Here is an 18,221-nt window from a genome sequence, read left to right as displayed (position 1 = left end):
ATGTCCCCTTTAATAATAACTGGAATATACTGGTTTTAGTTTTTTCTGCTTCCACCCTCACTGTGTTTTACTAGACAAAGAAGAGACCGACTTTGTTGCATAACCAGAGTTGTGAGTAGAAGCCTTTTCAGGGTCACGGCTGGAATTAGTCTGAGCGCAGAGTTAAGCAGAAGACAAAGCTACCAGGGCCGATCCTTAGCAGGGTAACACAGATACAAACTCTGATAGTCACCACCCAGGAGCAATGTACCATTTTCAGTCTGCCTCTCCTGAGTGTCTTTATAAAACGGGAAGAAACAAGCGATGACAAAGAGAGGAAATCTAAATCCTACCCAGAAAGCCATGGGACAAAGCGGCTCTGACCGTATTACTCTGACCCAACAGGTCACAGTACTTACAGTAGACGTCCACCCTGATGGACTTGATGGCAGGTGAGCCCAGGCCGTTCTCAGCTTTGCAGTAGTAGCGACCGCCCTGGGTCCTCAGGATCTTTGCGATGTGCAACGTTTCATTGAACACGCTGGAGTCCTGGAAGCGATCCGACACGCTGCCGGCTGTCTTGGTCCATCGGATCTGAGAGGAACAAAAGGAGGAAATTACAAAGTCTTTATTGGTCTGATTTCACTTGTTCACCTTCTGTTCTCCTGCGGTGCCCATGACGGGTCAAACACAGCTTCATTTGGGAAGCTGGTGTACAAGAATAAATCAAGTTGATACTGTAAACTCTTAAATAAAAGATGGTTAAAGACATCACTAGCATAAATACCACTTGACAGCTAATAAGAGCCAGGTTAAAAAATACTGAGGGATGATGGAATTTCTTTAATGACTCAAATGGTTCAATTCAGCACATTGTTACTTCACTTTTCAACAAAATTACCATTTCATCCACTAATTATTCCCAATTACGCTGACTTCCCACTTTCTCTCAATAGCTATTAAGCTACTGTCAATGCAACTCAACCCTGCCTGCACATTTTTCAAATTAAAAGCCTGCCAGAAAAGTGAGGGATTGTGCCCTTTTCTGGTGAGCTTTTAGTGTGAAAAATGTGAAGGCCACAATGTGAAATCAATGAGAAATTTGCAGGAAACGTTGGCTCAAGTGACGGAATCTTAACGACAACTGAAAAACAACAAATTAAGGAAACTGGAAATAAATATTGAATGGGGAAAGAAACTGTAATTATGTTATGGGAAAAGAAAACCCGAGCATTACTTTAGAGAAAAGGGGAATGGGTGAGCACAAAGGAAGTGCTGAATTTGCATTAACAGCAAATAACAAAGGCGTACTTCGATATGTTGGGGAATATGCTTATTTACCTTCTCGCTGAGAGTTTGATCAGAATATCAATACCACCTTAATATCTTTACAGTAAATATGAGGCCACGGTCAGCAGCCGTTTAGCTTAGCATAAAAAATGATTCAGTGCCTCTACCCTAAATCGGCTTAAAGATCAATAATTTAAACATCTTGTCTAAAGTTAAGTATAAAAATGACAGTAGGCCTATGTGGTTTCTAAAATGAAGAGACTTCAGGGAGTTACTGCAAAATAAATTGCACAGTCTTTAAAAAAATGTAACAAATGAAACCAAAGCTGCTGCTAAGGATGTTTTTTTTTTAACCTTTAGACAGTCTGTCCTGCCAGTCCCCCTGTTTCCAGTCTCTATGCTAAGCTGCTGGAATCAATGTTTTCATCTCAGGCTCAGTAAGAAAGCGACTAAGCGGATTTCACAAAACTGGAGATGAGAAGACAATATAATCAAACACAGGACATTAAAAGTCTCTCTAATATAAGACAGTTTCCTTTAATTGGGCTTTGTGTTTGACAAGATTGAGTATTTAAAGCAACGCACAGGCCACCGCTGAGGAACATTTGGTATTAATGTTATTATGTTAATGTTATTTTGTGAAATGTCACAGTACAAAGGAGAGGGTGATAAAAAAAAAATCCTCTAACTTCCTCTTTTTTTTCTCCTTGTTGCACACAAGACTGACCTCAGCGTGGCCTTCTCAGCATGAGCACCTTTCACTAACTGATGAGACCCAGTTAGCCCATGGCATTGAGGTGTAATGAAAGGTGAAACAGTGTTACTCTCCAACATGAGGTTGTAATTGACTCTCCATCATCTCCCTCTCCTGTCCTCATTAAAGCATACAGCATGAACAGGTACTGTGACAACCCTGGCCCGGGGGCCACACAGCCAGACTCACGCAGCATAAAGCTCCGTTCAATCCCTCATCCTAAGTAAGCCACAGATGGACTGGCTTTGCCTGCAGAGCCTCACATATCTCTGTCTAGGCAGGGGTGGCTATGAATTAGAATCTAATATCTCCACACTGTATGGTGATAGCATCATCTTGGATACTGATAACATCCCATTTTACAGAGATAGCATCCGATGGAACAGGGATATCATTGCATGCAGGGATGGGGATTGGGTGCTATCTTGGGAGATTGCTGCTGTTGTGCTCTAGCTGTGGGGTTTTAACCATGATGACTCCAGCCTTGGGTCAGGCAGCTTGAAGTTTGGTCATTTTCCCAAACAGGCAGGAGAATGGAATGAGGAAAGAGTGGGTGGCCAAAAAATCTGATAAGGGTGCCCTATTCCAGAGGCTTTTAGTAGAGCTCGGGGACGGACGATGACAAGGAGTGGAATTTGCATGCAGCGAAGTTGAAGTTTATCAGACGAGTTTCACATTCTCTGTCTAGCTTGGGGTGTTGCTGTTTCACAGTGGCAGAAATAAATTAGCTAAACTCAAAGACTGTGTGTGTGTTCTGTATTTCTGCGTTTCATCGACCTCTTTGTCTGGAGTGTATAGCCAGACTCTTGCTTCTGTCCTGTCCCTTTACACAAGCTTTAAGTGGATACATTACCATTAAAAATAAGTGAATACAGTGTAAAGAAAAGACTTCACTTGGCCCGTTTCAAACGAGACACTGAGAGAAGGGACTCTACGCAAAAGCCCACACTCAGCAGATGATCGATGCCAAAGCCCCGCTGAAAATCTGGGGCCCTATTATAACAGTTAGGGACATCATGAGTTCAGCAAAACAATCCCCGAAAGTTAAATAAGTTATGAGTCTAAATTAGATGGAGCAAAGTTTTCCAATTCTGTGTCACTCTCCTACACTGCTCTGGATCCCCTCATGCAAATACAAAGCAAGCTGGCTTATGGCGACCTCAGCAGAATTCAATATTCTCCCAGCTTATACCCCCAGTCATTTCCTTTGCCTTTTGTGTAAAGAGCTTTGAGTTTTAGGAAAGCGCAGTATCAATAAATGCATTGTTAGAGTGACACTAAGAAGTGGGTATTCAAATAACTTCATATTTTCAAAAGGAGAGGGCTCCTGTTTGTTTCACGGGGGCAGCCGACCACATTATTGATGCCAGCTTTCAACTCTCCCTCCCCCTGTAGCCCGCAGCTATTTTCTTTCCTCCACCACTTCCACAACTTTTCTTTTTTTTTTTTTAACATCTGAGCACCTCTACCCACAGGGGGAGTCCTGAAGTATGCCTGGTGAGAACAGTTTGACCCTCTTCACTCTCCTTAGCGCAATGCAAATACTCTTGATCTGTGAGGAGCTGGCGGATTTGAGCAATATGATAATTGCTCCTCGTTGCTCGTTGCCCACTGCCAGCCGGGCTGACTTCTTTGGCTTTTTTTTTTTTTCTTTCTCATCCCTCAGCTGAAACTCATAAGGCGCCTGCAAGTATACACTGGGGAATAAGTCAAACTGCCCAAGATGTACCACCACCCAGCTGCTGTTTTATGGCAGAAATTTATTATTCCCGTCTGTGGCTTGCAACTGCATGCATATATTATAACCAAGGAATGTAAATGGGTTCTGATTTTCACATTTCACCTCACATAGTTTAAAAAAAAAGCAGCCTGTGCAACTTCATATGGCATATTCTTAAAAAAAAAACAAAAAAAAAAACATGACACCAGTTAATTCCACAGGGAAAAAGCAAAGTCAAGACAATGATAACACCATTCCCTCTTAAATCAGACATCCCAACAGAAAGATCAACATTTGCTTACAAGAGAAGAAGAGGCTCATCTAGATTAGTATCCGACTGAAAATCCCAGCAGTGTTGAGACCACACATGCTGGGATGTCACGGCGAGAGCTAATTAAAATGCGCCCAGTGTCTGTTGTTATGTAGGGATCATATGCTGGAGCACGTGTCATCTGTGAATCTCCCATAATACCTGCTGTGACGTTTCCCTCTCACTAATACAGACTGGTTTCTAATTGCTTGCCATCTTTTCTTTTAGACACTGGTGATGGTCTGTGGCCTGCTCAGTGGCGCAGCCAAGTGTGGCTGAGCATGACAATCAAGTCATCAGAAGAAGCAACGGGGGGTCCAAATCACAAATTGCGAGTGCACATCAGACTCTACAGGTCTGTATTAGAAAATACTGGCCCTCATAAAAAGTGGATGATCACATGAAACGCGGCCGCAGCGAAGGCTTTGATATTGAAATTCAAAAAGAGATTTCAAAATCGCACAGAAAACCCAAACTAACAGCTCATCAGCTTGTATTTGCCTTGCTCTAGAAGTCTAGATGTACACGCGATACAGTACAGTGCACTGCTGCAGTTTCATTCAGATGGCAGTGAGAAGGATGTAGTTCAAGGGGAAACTCTGGGATGGTGCAGCCCCTACTTAAAAATCAAAGGACTAGATTATATTCGAGACAAGATGAGTTGCAGTTCACACTTCTAATAGATGTGGTGAAGACTCTGAAGGATTTACTGTAGAAAACTATGTTGCAAAAAATCTGTTGCCTGAGGTCACAATGACCTTGACCTTTGACCTACGACGACCACCAAATTCTAATCAAGTCATCCTTGAGTCCAGTGCCAAATACGGTACTGAGTTTAGGAGAATGGGATGGACGTGTTGTGCACAGGAACTGACGGACGGCCCAAAAACATTCGCCTCCAGCCACGGCAGTCGCCAGTGCAGAGGCATAAGAAGCACCATCTGCTAAGGACACCAGCACTGTAGGCCGACTGTCATGGGAGCATCCAAAACAGATCACATACTCCAATCGGTCTGCACGAAGCAAAATGTCCCAAGGCCTGAGGTCAGCTTATTTGTACTTGCTGACCTGTGGCGCTGTGAGTTGGATCTGGCTGGCCAATAACTGTAACAAAAAAAAAAAAGGTGTTTGCATTGTGGTGTTGCTGGCTCTTGGAGCCTTGTACTCAAACAAAGTAGTGTGGACATAATGGACGGACGCCAGAGCAGGGGAAATGGGGGCAGATGGCTTCATCATCGGGGACTCTTTGATGTCTGTTCATAGCATCAAAGACAATGAATGAGGCAGGAACAGTATGAAAGTATGAATATATAAGGCTGTATATATGCAGAGACAAAGGGGACGGGGTTATGAGTCGGTGTTTAATGGAGGTAGGGCTGAATTTTCCTATTCATTTCCACCATCCCAGTACATACAGAATGTATTCACTCATTTTCCGCCAAAGACGAGACTTCAAAGTGCTCATCACAAGAAACAGCACGTGTCATCCTCAAACTGCACTAATATTCAATTCACATTCATAGAAACAGGAGGGAAGAGGCAGCTCCTCACATCTGACAGGCTGTAACCAGCTGATGTTTGGCAATTCTGCTTGATAGACGACTCAGTTATCAATACATCGATTGATCGCAAAACGTTTCAGCTAGTTCATGGCGTAAAGGAGATAGAAGGAATGTACGTGTTTGTCTTTTGCGCAGACAGAGAGAGCAGGGAGAGACACCAGCATCATCACTGCTTTAGATGCTGTGTGTGTTATCCTTTTTGACAGAGAGACATTTAAAGACACAGACACAGACCGAGTGAGGGAAAAAGGGGTCAGGGCTTTGCTTTATGACTATCTTTATTTGCCTGAGTCTGAGCTGCTAAAAGATCGATTCAATTTCCAACCAATCAATTCATCCTTTAATCTGTAATCTGTAAAAGAAAGAGATGAAAAATATGCTAATGGCCTGATATTTGGTTGAGACGTTCATGTTCCCCGCGGGACAAGATGAAATGACTTACAGTAGGTCAGTGGTTCTCAATTTTTTTTCACATCAAGGACCCCTATGACACAAATTAACAAATTAGACCACGGACCCCCATTGGACAAAACTTTGAAGCAAACACCAGAAATACACAAATATTTGTTCTGAGACTCAAGAACATTATGTTTTTAGTCAATGTACGTTCAAATTACGATCAATGGCGTGAATTTTTGGAAATATTGTAGAGAAAGTTTGGGGAGAAAAGTGATGAGATTTCTAAAAAAAAAAAAAAAAAAGATAAAAACTTTCTAGAAAAAAGTGGTAACATTTCTCAAAAACAATTCTAAGAAAATTGGAAACATTTCTCAAAAAAAAAAAGTAAAAAATTCTAGAACTTGTGTTAACATTTCTCAAAAAAAAAAGTTGGGGACCCCCTTGAATCCTCTAAAAGACCACTTTACCACTTTACCACCACTGACTTATCCATAATTTCCAACCAGAATTATCATCAGGTTCATATTAACCATATTGTGGTTTACAACCAAATACCTAGAACTGTATCCACTCCCATCAGTCTGGAGAAATGTGGACATACCAGTATTTGGTACAGAGATGGAAGCAGAGTGACGGAGAACACAGCTTCGACTAAGATTTTCTACCGTGCACATCCTTACAGTGACCTTTGCTCTATACATCTAAGTGAATGTGACTTATTGGCCCCTTGAGGCTGCCAGACGCCATCGGCCCCGTAGCAGCACCTTGAAATGCCAAACCCACGAGGCAGCAGCGAAAAAGCCCATAATGTACAGTGTGTGAATGACTGACAGGAGCATATATTTATTTGACAATTAAATGGGAAGGCAGACAAGTACTGCTGCTGCCAAGTGTGTGTGTGTGTGTGTGTGTGTGTGGTTGGACTCATATATGATTTTATTATTAGAAAGCCACTGTTTTTCCTTCGAGGTGGGTGGGCAGATGTGCACGGGGGCTGACAGAGAGGCCCACTGTGAGAGAGTTGCTGCCTGGTTGGACACAATCCAGAGACTCCATCAGCAGGAAAGACCTGAGGGGGGCGTCTATGTAATTTAGGGACCGTGCATATTGATAGACACGTGAAGAATTAAACGGAGGCAAAATTGCCAACCGTGGCCCCATTTACTCGTCGGTTGGTCCTTTGTGGTGCTGATGTTGTACTTGGCACAGCACCCCTCAGTCTGCGTATTATCACGGGAGCTCGCAGAATCTGAAAGTCAGGGAAAGAGACTGAAATCTGGACAGTAATGATGAAAAAAGCAATCTTGTGATTTGCTAATGCAGAACTAATTGAAGCCATTTACAGTGATCGAGTACTGTGACTTGGCCCCATGTTGATGCTGCGGTCCAGATGGTGAGTGTGGTTTAAGTAACCGCTGGAATATGGAAGTTGTTCAAGAAAACAAAATTGAGAATGATTCTATCTATCGTTGTGGAAGCTTCATCCTTATGAATAATAATAGATTTGTGTGTGGACGGCAGGGACATGTCTCCACCGATGCCGCTGAATTTCCCCCGCTTTATTTTAAGGTCTATGTGTATTTTTTATCTTCTTTTTTTTTCCTCTATAAAAAGTGAAAGAGCGAGATATGGGGGACGCCTGACCTGCTGATCTGTCACCCCCCCCGGGCTGTGCTGTGCATTGGCAGCTATCTGCAGCACAGAGTTGGCAGTGGCGCCTGTGAGATGACTGAGCAGTGGCTGGTATTTATAGTTGAGCGATTCAAACATCAGCGGATTAAAAATGACATCTTAGCCGGGCTTAACTGACATCAGTCAGCTCATTTTAAGTTTGGATTTAGATACGAATGTTAGTTACTGTTGACATGTGGGTGAAAATGGCAAAATGAAGAGGTGGATGTCAGTCACACTTTCACTTACATGGATGTTCTGTAATATTTATAATAAGTTGAGCAAACAAATATCTCCTTTGACGTGTGTAATTTGTTAAGTATTAATATTTTAGAATTGCTCAGTGTTGTATAATTGAGTCTGGAGAACGACCAAACCTGTCTTCTCCTCTCTCTTCACACATTGCTCAGGAGTTATTGTTGTATAATTATTTCTTATGGTTATTGTAGATTATTATATAACCTGGACACCAATCACATATAAACTCTGCTGCAACATGTCCAGCCGATGTGTTTTTTTGTGGATGTCTTATATCATATTATGACATCAGAACTAAACACACAGGCTCTACGGTGGCTGTTTGAAGTCGAGATATTTTAGATGAGTTAAAGTCGGATTAATGTTTGAGCATCAATTCAGATGCACCATTCTATAAACTGCAGCAAATGTTTGTGTGGTTGAAATCAACCGACTTATAGACAATAAGCCGTCTCAAACAGAGCAGCACAACGGTACCAGGGTTTTTATTATAACAGTTTTCTTGATTCATATATGAGAATCTACTGTATGTAATGTTTTATGTTAATTTGAACTTATTCGGGGAAAAAAAGTATGTGTGTCATACAACAGCCTCTTCTCTTTTACGAGTAGATTCACATTACAAATGCAAATTCCTGCAGAATTGAGGTCATAGAAAATGAAATAAGGAGCGAGTGCTCATACAGACGACTGTTCTTATTGGTTGTCTGGAAAATAAAGGCCCCCAACCAATGATAAAACCAAATACATAACCATTAATCAACACACATTGCAAGTGCACTCCAACCTTTGCAAAGAGCACTGATTAAATTTTTTTCCCCTTCATATGCTGTTGGAAGACGAAGAAACTCGGCTCAATTAAAATGTGGAACTTTGGGCCAGAGAAAGACTCTGAACATGTTCTGAGGATTAATATTTAATTCTAATGAAAAGATGAGCTGTTATTTCTGTATTAACTTGCCAGTCTATTTCCGATGAGGTCGTATACCCTTGTGTTTTTCCTACCAACATCACAAAAACCAGCCTTAGGTCTACCGCCACCCCAGATAACCTCCTCAGCTTCCCAAACCTCTCAGAATAAGTGCGCGCTGCCCCCCCCCCCGGGTCCCACGCCACTACCAGAGGGGGGACAAAGCTGACACATCCCAAAGTCCGGAGAGACACAGCCGAGACCCGCCGTGCCAGGGGATCTGCGTGAGTCTCATAATGACTCTGTTTCAAAGGGGATCCTGCCTCTCCTGCCACAGCCATGAAGGGCTTTTGATCTCCCACTCTCCTCTCCTCTCCCCGCCTCCCCTCACTCCGCTGTTTTTCAGAAATTCTAATTAAGAGCAAAGACAGAGATGATGAGCGTGAAGTCGTCGTCACCCCTGCCCCCCCCCCCCCCCCCCCCTGACAACAGAAGAGAGATGAACGGTTTCTGAAGCTCTCACTAATTTAAGAGGCCTCACCTTTTCAATAGAAATATAAAAATCAATATGTTCTTTTTGCTTTGCCAGTGCAGAGGGGAAGTGTACAAACTAATGGCCCTGTCTATCGATCAAAAGCGGAATTATATTAATTAATGTAAATGAGCTTAGTCCTGTGTGGAGATAGTGCTGAATTCTGTGTAATTTGTGTTATCAAGCAAATTGGAAACAACATTCGATAAACGTTGGAAAGGTTAGTGTGTGCAAATCCTGCCCAGATTAATATGAGAACAAAATGTGATGGTCAGGTAATTTGTGGCAGAGCTGACATTTATACCTGCACACATCATGTTAGTTGGTATTTTGTCTCAGCAAATAGATTAGATAGGCTCTTGTTGTCGGCTATTTTCTTTCTTTTCATTAACAAGCCTTTTACACACGTTATTTCCACGATGCGGACAAGAAAGGTGACGAGACGGCAAGAACAAATTAAAGGCCTGTTTTCTTCAGAAAACGGTGGAAGGTTTTTTAATTAGTTCAGATCACAACAGTAAATATAAAAGAGTTTGAGAAAAACACTTTTTTTTTTTTTCTTTTCTGCCTGACGCTGAGGACCCATGTGCATTCACATGACCCTGAGTCTTTTTTGCTGTGGCCTGTTTCTCACTCATTACATTTTGTTTTGGCAGATGGTTCCTCCTGTTTTTGTTTCTGCACTCTCATTAGACCGGGAAGCTTTCATTATCAACATGCAGGTGCACAACGCAACCTAAACCATCAATAATTAAAGGATTAAACTTTTAAGCTGCTGCCACTCAGTGACTCTAGTACAGAATTTGCAAAAAGCTGCAGGAGAGACTGTAGGAAAGATGGGCGACAAAATTTGCATCTTATCCCGTAATTCCTGAGCGTAGCTATCTTTTTTTATTTTTTATTTTTTTTGTCAGTGACGGGCAGATGAATGGAGTATAGGGGGCGAGCTCCTTACCTGTGGCCGAGGATGCCCCGTCACCAGACAGGTGAGCTCCAGGGTCTCTCCCTCTCTGATGGTGTAGACTCTCTCTGTGTGCCTCTCCTCTTCAACATTACAGGCATGTCCTGAGTGTATAATGCGGACAGTCGGAGGCGCTGCAGAGGTAAAAAAGAAAAAGAAAAGCACAAAGTGTGTTAGCATTCTGGTCATTTCTGAGTGAGTAGTTTAGCACAGCAGATGGTGTATTGATTAAGAGGTTGTCTCACTTAAAACAAGCCTCCCCCAAAGCTTCGCCGCCACGTTTGTGCTGCACACATCGCAGCACGCAGCTAACCAGTGTGTGTGTGTGTGTGTGTGTGTGTGTAGAGGCAAAAATAAAAAAAATAAAAAATGAATTGACACATATTTTGCTTTCACAGCCATCACTTTAGTTTAGCTTTTTCAGACATCAAGGGAACTCACTCTGGGAGACTGATTCACTGCCTCACAATGTTTTATTGGTTTTATTAAAGTAACTTACATAGTAACAGTCGGTCTTTTAGAGACATGGTGCTCATATGGCTCGTGCTGTGTGCTTGTGTTGTTAGGCATGTTTAAAAAAACAGATTTTATTTCTCTTTTCTTGAGCAAATGTGTGCCAACTGATTTCTTTCAGTTGGCAGCATGAGTCAGCGCACCAGATCAACTCAGACTCTCACTGTTTATGTGTCTTTTAATTAATGGGCATAATAAAGATGGAAAAACACAGAAAAACTAAATATCTTTGCTACATTTGTTTGTGTATGCATTGCCACTGAGAAAAACACCCTGCTAGTTTGTACTGCAAAGTAGGACTGTTACTATGCACCTAAACATGTACTAACATGTGTAATATAGTCCTGTATTTTCAATTACAATCACACATGCTGTACAATTCAATAATACACAAGAATATACTGGAAATTAGAGTGATTTGTGTGATCAGAATTGACAGATGGGGCCTTTAATTTACCCAAACTCAGTTATTTTTAGCCTGACTGCTGCTGCCTCAGGGGTATACTTATCATGAGTGTCAAGGGGCCAAACGTTTCTCTTTATTGATCTCGTTCTGTCTTTTTCAGTCAATGTTTGACCTAGTCAAATGACCCAGTGACCCACTACAGTACCTGCAGACCTCTCCTGATGCTGATTGAAACATAATGCTGATCTAATCCTCGCCACGAAATGCAGAAAATAGACCCGGTTGTTGGTGCAGAGGAGCAATCAATCACTATCACTTCAATCTGAATCAAAGTGACCCTCAATTTGCATCATCCAAATGAACCAGTGTATGCAGCAACAATACAGATCCAGTGTGGAGAGGACGACCGACTGTAAACAACAGATGGAAGTAATTTCTCTCCGTGTTTCTCCTTATCTTCCTTGCTTTGGGAAAATGTCAAAGTGAATTTATTACTTAGAGTAATTACATGCGAGAAGACTTTGATTACAAAATCTTTTCCGAATAAGCTCACTTAGTGGAAAAATAAATTAATCACCAGTATTCTGAAAAAAAAAGTCCAAACATTTCATTATGTTAAAAGCAAATATCTTAAAGGACCAGTGTGCAGAGTTTAGTGGCATCTAGCGCTGAGTTAGCAGACTGCAACCAACTCAACACCCCACCGCAACCATTTCCAAGCCGGAGAAGCTGTGGTGGCCCAGAGTGTTTGGTTTGTCCATTCTGGACTAATATAAATATATATACACAATGGTGAATCATGGCGGGGCTCAGTTCATATGTAGATGTGGAGGACAATTCTTAGTTTCGATTGCTTATACGCCAGGGACAACATTATCATGAATACAATATCTCATTTCTGCTAATGGGTGGAATTTAAACACACTGGTCCTTTAAGGTGATGTCAATATCATTTGACTTTAATATTCAATAAAACAGCTGCCATTAGGCCATATGGAGAGCGGGTGTCCATATTTAAATTGGTGGATATCTCATTTTGGAACAGAACTCATCATTTAGCACATTCGTTTCAGCATAACTTCCTAATGTAATGCAATTAGGGATATAAAAATGCAAGAAACTGCAATATGGGCTAATTACATTCACTGCTTTGCAGCACAGGCACACCGCAGTACAAGTTCAGGGCTTTAAACTACCCACAGCTGTCTGCCCACAGCTGTAATCACTGCACCGCTACTTCCCTCCACCACTTAGTTGACCCTTGTGAGATGGTAAGGACATTTAAGTCCATCTACACACCGATGTGCAGCGGTGGGGGGTGGAGGGGGGTGGAGGTGGGTGGGGGGGGATGAGCTGAAGGGAGGAATGAGTGCTCTTAGGTAAACCGCCCAAAACGCTGAGTTCCACTGAGCTGTGAAAGCGCAGTTGCATGTAACCGACCCCTGACAATACTAGCATCTGTTAGGCATTTCTTCCTCTCCAACTTACATGATTAGTGAAGAGTTTGGGGATAAGATGATTTAGAGAGCGGATGCGGGATATGATTAGGAGGAGGAGTACAAATTGATGGAGAAAAAAAAGAAGAAGAAGAAGAAGAAGAAGAAAATATCAGCAGGCAGAAATCACAGGGACTGCAGCAGCAGCGCCTTTCATGTTGGAGGAGCAGCTTCCTGTGTGGGCCTCTCTCGGCAGACTCAGCCCCGGCAGCAGCCTCAGCTCTACCTCTATCCAGGCTGCCATGCTAATGAGCGTGGCGACACTCCTCCCTGATGCTGCATTGGGAGTCTCAGCCAGAGTGTATCCTCAGCCACGCGCTAACCGCTCGTCCCCCCCCCGTCCTGCCTGTCTAAACGTTACGTAGATTGATGACCTGCCGATGCAGATAACCGCTAACCGGCTCCTCATAAGGCCTCGTTGGTCTGCTCCTCATTGTCTCCCTCTCTCTCCATTTAGAGATGAGAATTCCATAGGGGGTGGGGGGGATAAGGGCTTGAGAAATCGGCTCAGTGTAAGGGAGCTTCACGCAAGGCTGCCACTTAAAACAAAAAAGGCTTAGAAACAAGACCCCAGGGCACTAGCCAAACAAAGTACTAATGCCATTTACTCCAATGAGCCACTATCTCCGCAGCATACTATCAGTCCTGGAGGAAAGTAGAGAAACACCCATAATTAATGATCTTCAACTGCTGTAGCCGCTACTGCAATTGCTACACACACACACACACACACACACACACACACACATATAAACATACACTTGCTCACTGCGCAGACAACACTTAGCTCACAGCGACAAAAGCAAATAACCCTCTCTTAAGCATACATAATGAGCACAGTAATGTTCTCACATTCACGCATATCCTTGAAAAGCTAAGATCTGCTCTTTCACTTGGCCCATGGCGTAAACTAAAAAAAACAAAAAAACAGCCGTCATTACCACATAATTTCCTGTTTGTTTAGTTTTCATGAGCCCGCCTGATACTGTCAGTAACTACTCATAGTATATTCAGAGGAGACATCTGAGAAGGGATAATGTGACATTAGCGCTGTGGGATTCTGGGCTGCATAAGGTGAGATGTCAAAGCCCTGACAAGTCTGAGATAAAAGATGTCCTAGCGGAGACGATACGGGTGGCAGACAAAGCTCTGAACGCATCGCAGCAGGACAGACGCGGCTGGTTATAGCCTTTAACATCTTAAATACATCCTGTACAAGTTTATTATGTAGACTGGGATTCTCTAATGCTCTGGAAATGTTATGAAAATGTCAAGTTTTCAGTCAGTGAGCCAGGCCGTTTTTGGATCAATAAACTACAGTGGGGTAAATGTTTTTTTAATGGTTTTGCTTTGAATTCATGTAATGTCCAATGGTGAAGGAGGTAATGATGTATAAAATTGCAACAATTGTTTGCAAAGGCTTAGCTCTCGCAGCTTATAATAATTTAATCTACTTTTAATTCTGGAACACACTGACAAAACAATCACCGTTTAGAGCCTCGCTGCATTTGTGCTTGGTGGATTTCCTGAACGTTTTTTACTGCACAGTCCAAGGCCGTAACCATGGAGTCAACATCGGGGGGGACCAAATCTCTCTTTCTATACCATACTTTCTGGACTATAAGCTGCTACTTTTTTCGCCCGCCCCGGTGTCCCAGCTCTCGTCTCTGCACACCGCCACACAAAGGCGCTCCGTAACCGGTAATCTTTTGTTCATGACGGTTAAGACTACACAAACACATGCGTAACATCGTATATGTCATGTAACGTTATCCACAGCTCCATTTATTGATTTTTCGCCAGCTTCGTTGTAAACAAATGCACATGGGCGAGAGGAGCGTAACCAAAACAGCGGAAAAGTGACTTGCATAGTTCCCTACTGTCTTTCTGTGTAAATATCTCATATTACAACATGAAAACCTGAGGCTTATATTGAAGTGCGGCCTATATATGTATTTTCTTTCCAAATTTAGCTGGTGCGGCTTATACTAAATTTGCTAACACATGGGATACTTTTTAATTTTTTAATTTGAGCATATCTGAATATTGGGGGGATGTGTCCCCCCCCCTATGTATATGGTAATTACGGCCTTGGCACAGTCCATGTACATGCTCTACAGTGGATGCCAAACCAGTCTTCAGAGGAGGAGGAGAAATTGAAATCTGCTGTGTGAGTAAAAGTAGAAACTTGCTCTGCCACAAGTAAAAGTCCTACATTGTTAAAATGCTTGAAGGTGCCCTGTGGAGGTTCCTTGTAAACGAGGACGTGTGTTTACGTTGAGCGCTTCCTAATAAAATGAACTGTGTCTATCCTTGAGGTATTTCCTCTCTCATTAAACAAGCCTGTCCTTTTTTTTTTTCAGTTGTGTTTTCGTATTTAAAACTGTGCATTGTTTACATCCTTATTTTGCTTGCTGTGGGTCTTCTTCTCTGCTGCCTTTGTTGGTGCATTTGCTACATTTCCGCTGATTGCGTTCGCAGCATCGCCAACTGTCAATCAGTGGAACAGCCTCAACGTGACGGCTGAATGTGCAGAGTGCCGTCCGTGCACATGAATGCCTGCATCCTCATTGGTGTACAAATAGATGGAGTGTTGGTCATTTGCCTGTCAAAACATTGCTCCACAGCCTCACTGGCAGTCAGAGTCTCCACATGGGGCCTTTATAGAAAATGAGAGAAGCATTATCAGATAAAAGTACTTAAGACATCCACAGTGAAGGCACGTACGTATTACCCACAATGGCCAATTCAGAGCATCAACACATAGAGTGAATAATATTACTGGAATATTATTACCAACATGTGAGCAGCAGTTCAGGGGCCTTCATAGGTAATATCAGCTATTTACCCACTGTTGGGTTGTGTAATCTTATCATCTATGATCATTTATCTTTTCTACCTCTATGTTCACATGTATTGTGTGTGAAAAGAAACATGTATTGTATGTAAAAAGATTGGTTATAATGTAATATAATTACATTATCCCATCTATTATTATCATTTTTACATTTTGTACTGCTGCCAAATGTTTTGTTGATTCTAATGTTGATTTGATATGTTTTTATTCTTATTATAGGTAGTAGTAGCAGTAGTGGTAGTAGTATCTGTAAAATAATGATAAAACAAATCAAATGAAACAGCAATTAATGTATAAAATTGATAAAATGTTAATATTCAAGTACAAAGAATTAAGTACAGTGCTTTTTTAAATGCAATTCTAATTTTATTCATCAATGCCAGTCCTTTATTAGAGCAAAATCCCTTTGCAAATATAGATTTCTCAAATGTGTGGGTGGATGCCAATAAACCAACCCCCGGCCGTCCCTTAGTACTTGTGTTTGTAATACCAGAAGCATCCTACAGCATTCTTTAAAATTCCATTAAAAAGTTACATATGCATGTTTCAGGTCAATTAATCAATAATCAAGTTTGCAAGGGCACCCTCATGTACGCCTTGTGTCATTACGAGGTTACATCCCTCCAGAGGAAAATTACAAGATGTTAAATGAGTGAGTGGTCATGTAGGTTGAGCAGCAGAGCAGAGGTCATTTGGGAGCAATGAGCTGAAAAAAGCTATTCTGCTGGTGGCACATTTGGATTTTAATTGGAAGCTTTTTCTGATCTTGTGTTTTTTTTTTTTTCCCCCTACCAGTTGGGGAATTGGCATTGGCATAAGAAGCACATCTGCCACTCACACTGATGTGAGAAGAGGGAAACAGTGGAAGGGAAAAATCAATGCTAAATACTAAGTGGATCTCTACAGTCAAACTAATGCAGAGTTATTCCAAAATCACTTGTTTATTTGCTCTACAAGCACTTGTGATTAAACAGCGTTGTTGCAAATGTCGAGCAAATGTTGTCATGAACCTGTGGGTTAAGATATTACATTTGCATAAATGTGCATCTCTGGCTGTAGTATTACACACACCCCCCACACACACATCCCCACCCATCCAACCATCTGCAGGCACATACACGCACACACACGACTTCCTGAATGCTAAAAGTTTGGAGAAAAAAAAAGGAAGCGGAGGAGCTGGAGGCTAGAAGCAAGAGTCTCAGATGTGCCTCTCTTTTTTTTTCATTTCATTATCTCATCTCCATAACAGTGACATCATGTTCCCCTCTGCAGAATCTCACAAGGGGAAGAGAAAAGGTAGGAGAGAGGGGGAGAACAAGAGAGCGCTTCTGCACATATACGTTTGTGCACATTACACTATTAGTTTATCGCTCTCTCTTCCCCTTGTCTATATTTGTGCATGTCTATGTGTGAGCTAAGTTGTGTTTGAGTGTGCATTATGTCCTTGTGTGGAATGGACAGCTCCCAGCGGAGCGCCTAGCCTTCCTTGGCCTCGGTTGGGGGATATGGAGACAGCTTTATCCACTACCACCAATGGAGATTAAATTGGATTTGGCTAAAAGCAGCCTTGTCACCACGGCTCTGGAGTGCCTGAGTGGCAGAGTGGGTTCTTGGCAATGGTTGAGGCTCTAAATTTGACAAACAAATGAATGTGAAAGAAAAAAAAAAAAAACTCCAACAGCTGGGGCTCATTGTCGCTGTGGGCTTAATGTCCTCAGAACAACCCCTGAGGACCACTAACCATATCCTGCTAGTTTTCTGGCTCCGTAATCACCTCCTCAGAATGAGGTAGCCAGATAGAGAGACACAGGAGAGAGTGAGAAACAAAGGGAGGAAAAAAAAAACAAAAAAAACATCTGCAATATGCATACGGTAACAATTTAAAAAATAATTGTTTTTTCTTATCACACCAAGCTCATTATCGATTCTGTGCCAGGACCACAGGAAATACACTTCTAGTTGGTTATAAAGAGACTGAGGGGAAAAAGCCAATTTCAGCTGTATGATAAAACTGCACAATGCCAACTTCAAAAAGCAAAGTGATAACACAGAAATAAGTTCAGCATTATTAAGATATCCAAACAACTCGGCCCAGTGTCCATTATTGTACTGCCCACACCTCTTGTTAATTAATGCTGTTTTCACATGCAATCATTGGATTCCAGGGGGGATAGTGAACTTCTGTTTGACCCATGCTAATCAGTGCATGTACTGTGTTTGGGCGTGAATCAATATTTCTTTTTCTGTATTTTGCTTTTTATGAAATTTTAAAGTCAGTAAATGTAAAAGTAGCGCATGCACAGAAAAGTCAGCCAATCAGACTGGTTCTCTAAACTAAAGGTTACTAATGAGCACGAGTTACTGGTGTTCTGATCGATTTGACAGAGAAGTACATTCATGAACGTAACTTTTTATGCAAAACAATTTGTGTGTTTTTATATCTTTAAAACAGCAGATAGTACTTGTTTGGCAACTTAATACCCTCCTCTATCCACCGGCTAAATGCTTTGTTTGTTTGATCAGTGTTTGGTGCAGGGCAGGTGATGTACAAGTGGATTTATCAGAGCTTATTTGTTGAAAACAGCTGTCTGGTGCCACTG

General features: G+C 42.0%; 1 protein-coding gene across 1 annotated transcript in view; it reads right to left on the bottom strand.

The window, feature by feature from the left end:
• LOC311007603 (MAM domain-containing glycosylphosphatidylinositol anchor protein 2) overlaps positions 1-18,221 on the bottom strand; it is a gene marked incomplete at its 3' end in the record, with an annotated part of 194,251 nt that overhangs the window by 118,095 nt on the left and 57,935 nt on the right. Inside the window, exons 2-3 of the mRNA XM_084000852.1 lie at positions 10,341-10,480; positions 399-573 (exon numbers count right to left, since the gene is read on the bottom strand). Coding sequence (XP_083856978.1) covers positions 399-573; positions 10,341-10,480 — 315 coding nt within the window. The remainder of the gene's footprint in view (positions 1-398; positions 574-10,340; positions 10,481-18,221) is intronic.

The sequence above is a fragment of the Trachurus trachurus genome (genome assembly GCF_905171665.1).
Source record: "Trachurus trachurus genome assembly, chromosome: 24".
In the NCBI taxonomy this organism is placed as follows: Eukaryota; Metazoa; Chordata; class Actinopteri; order Carangiformes; family Carangidae; genus Trachurus; species Trachurus trachurus.
The sequence above is the reverse complement of the archived record's forward strand: the minus strand, read 5'-3'. Positions and strand labels throughout refer to the sequence as shown.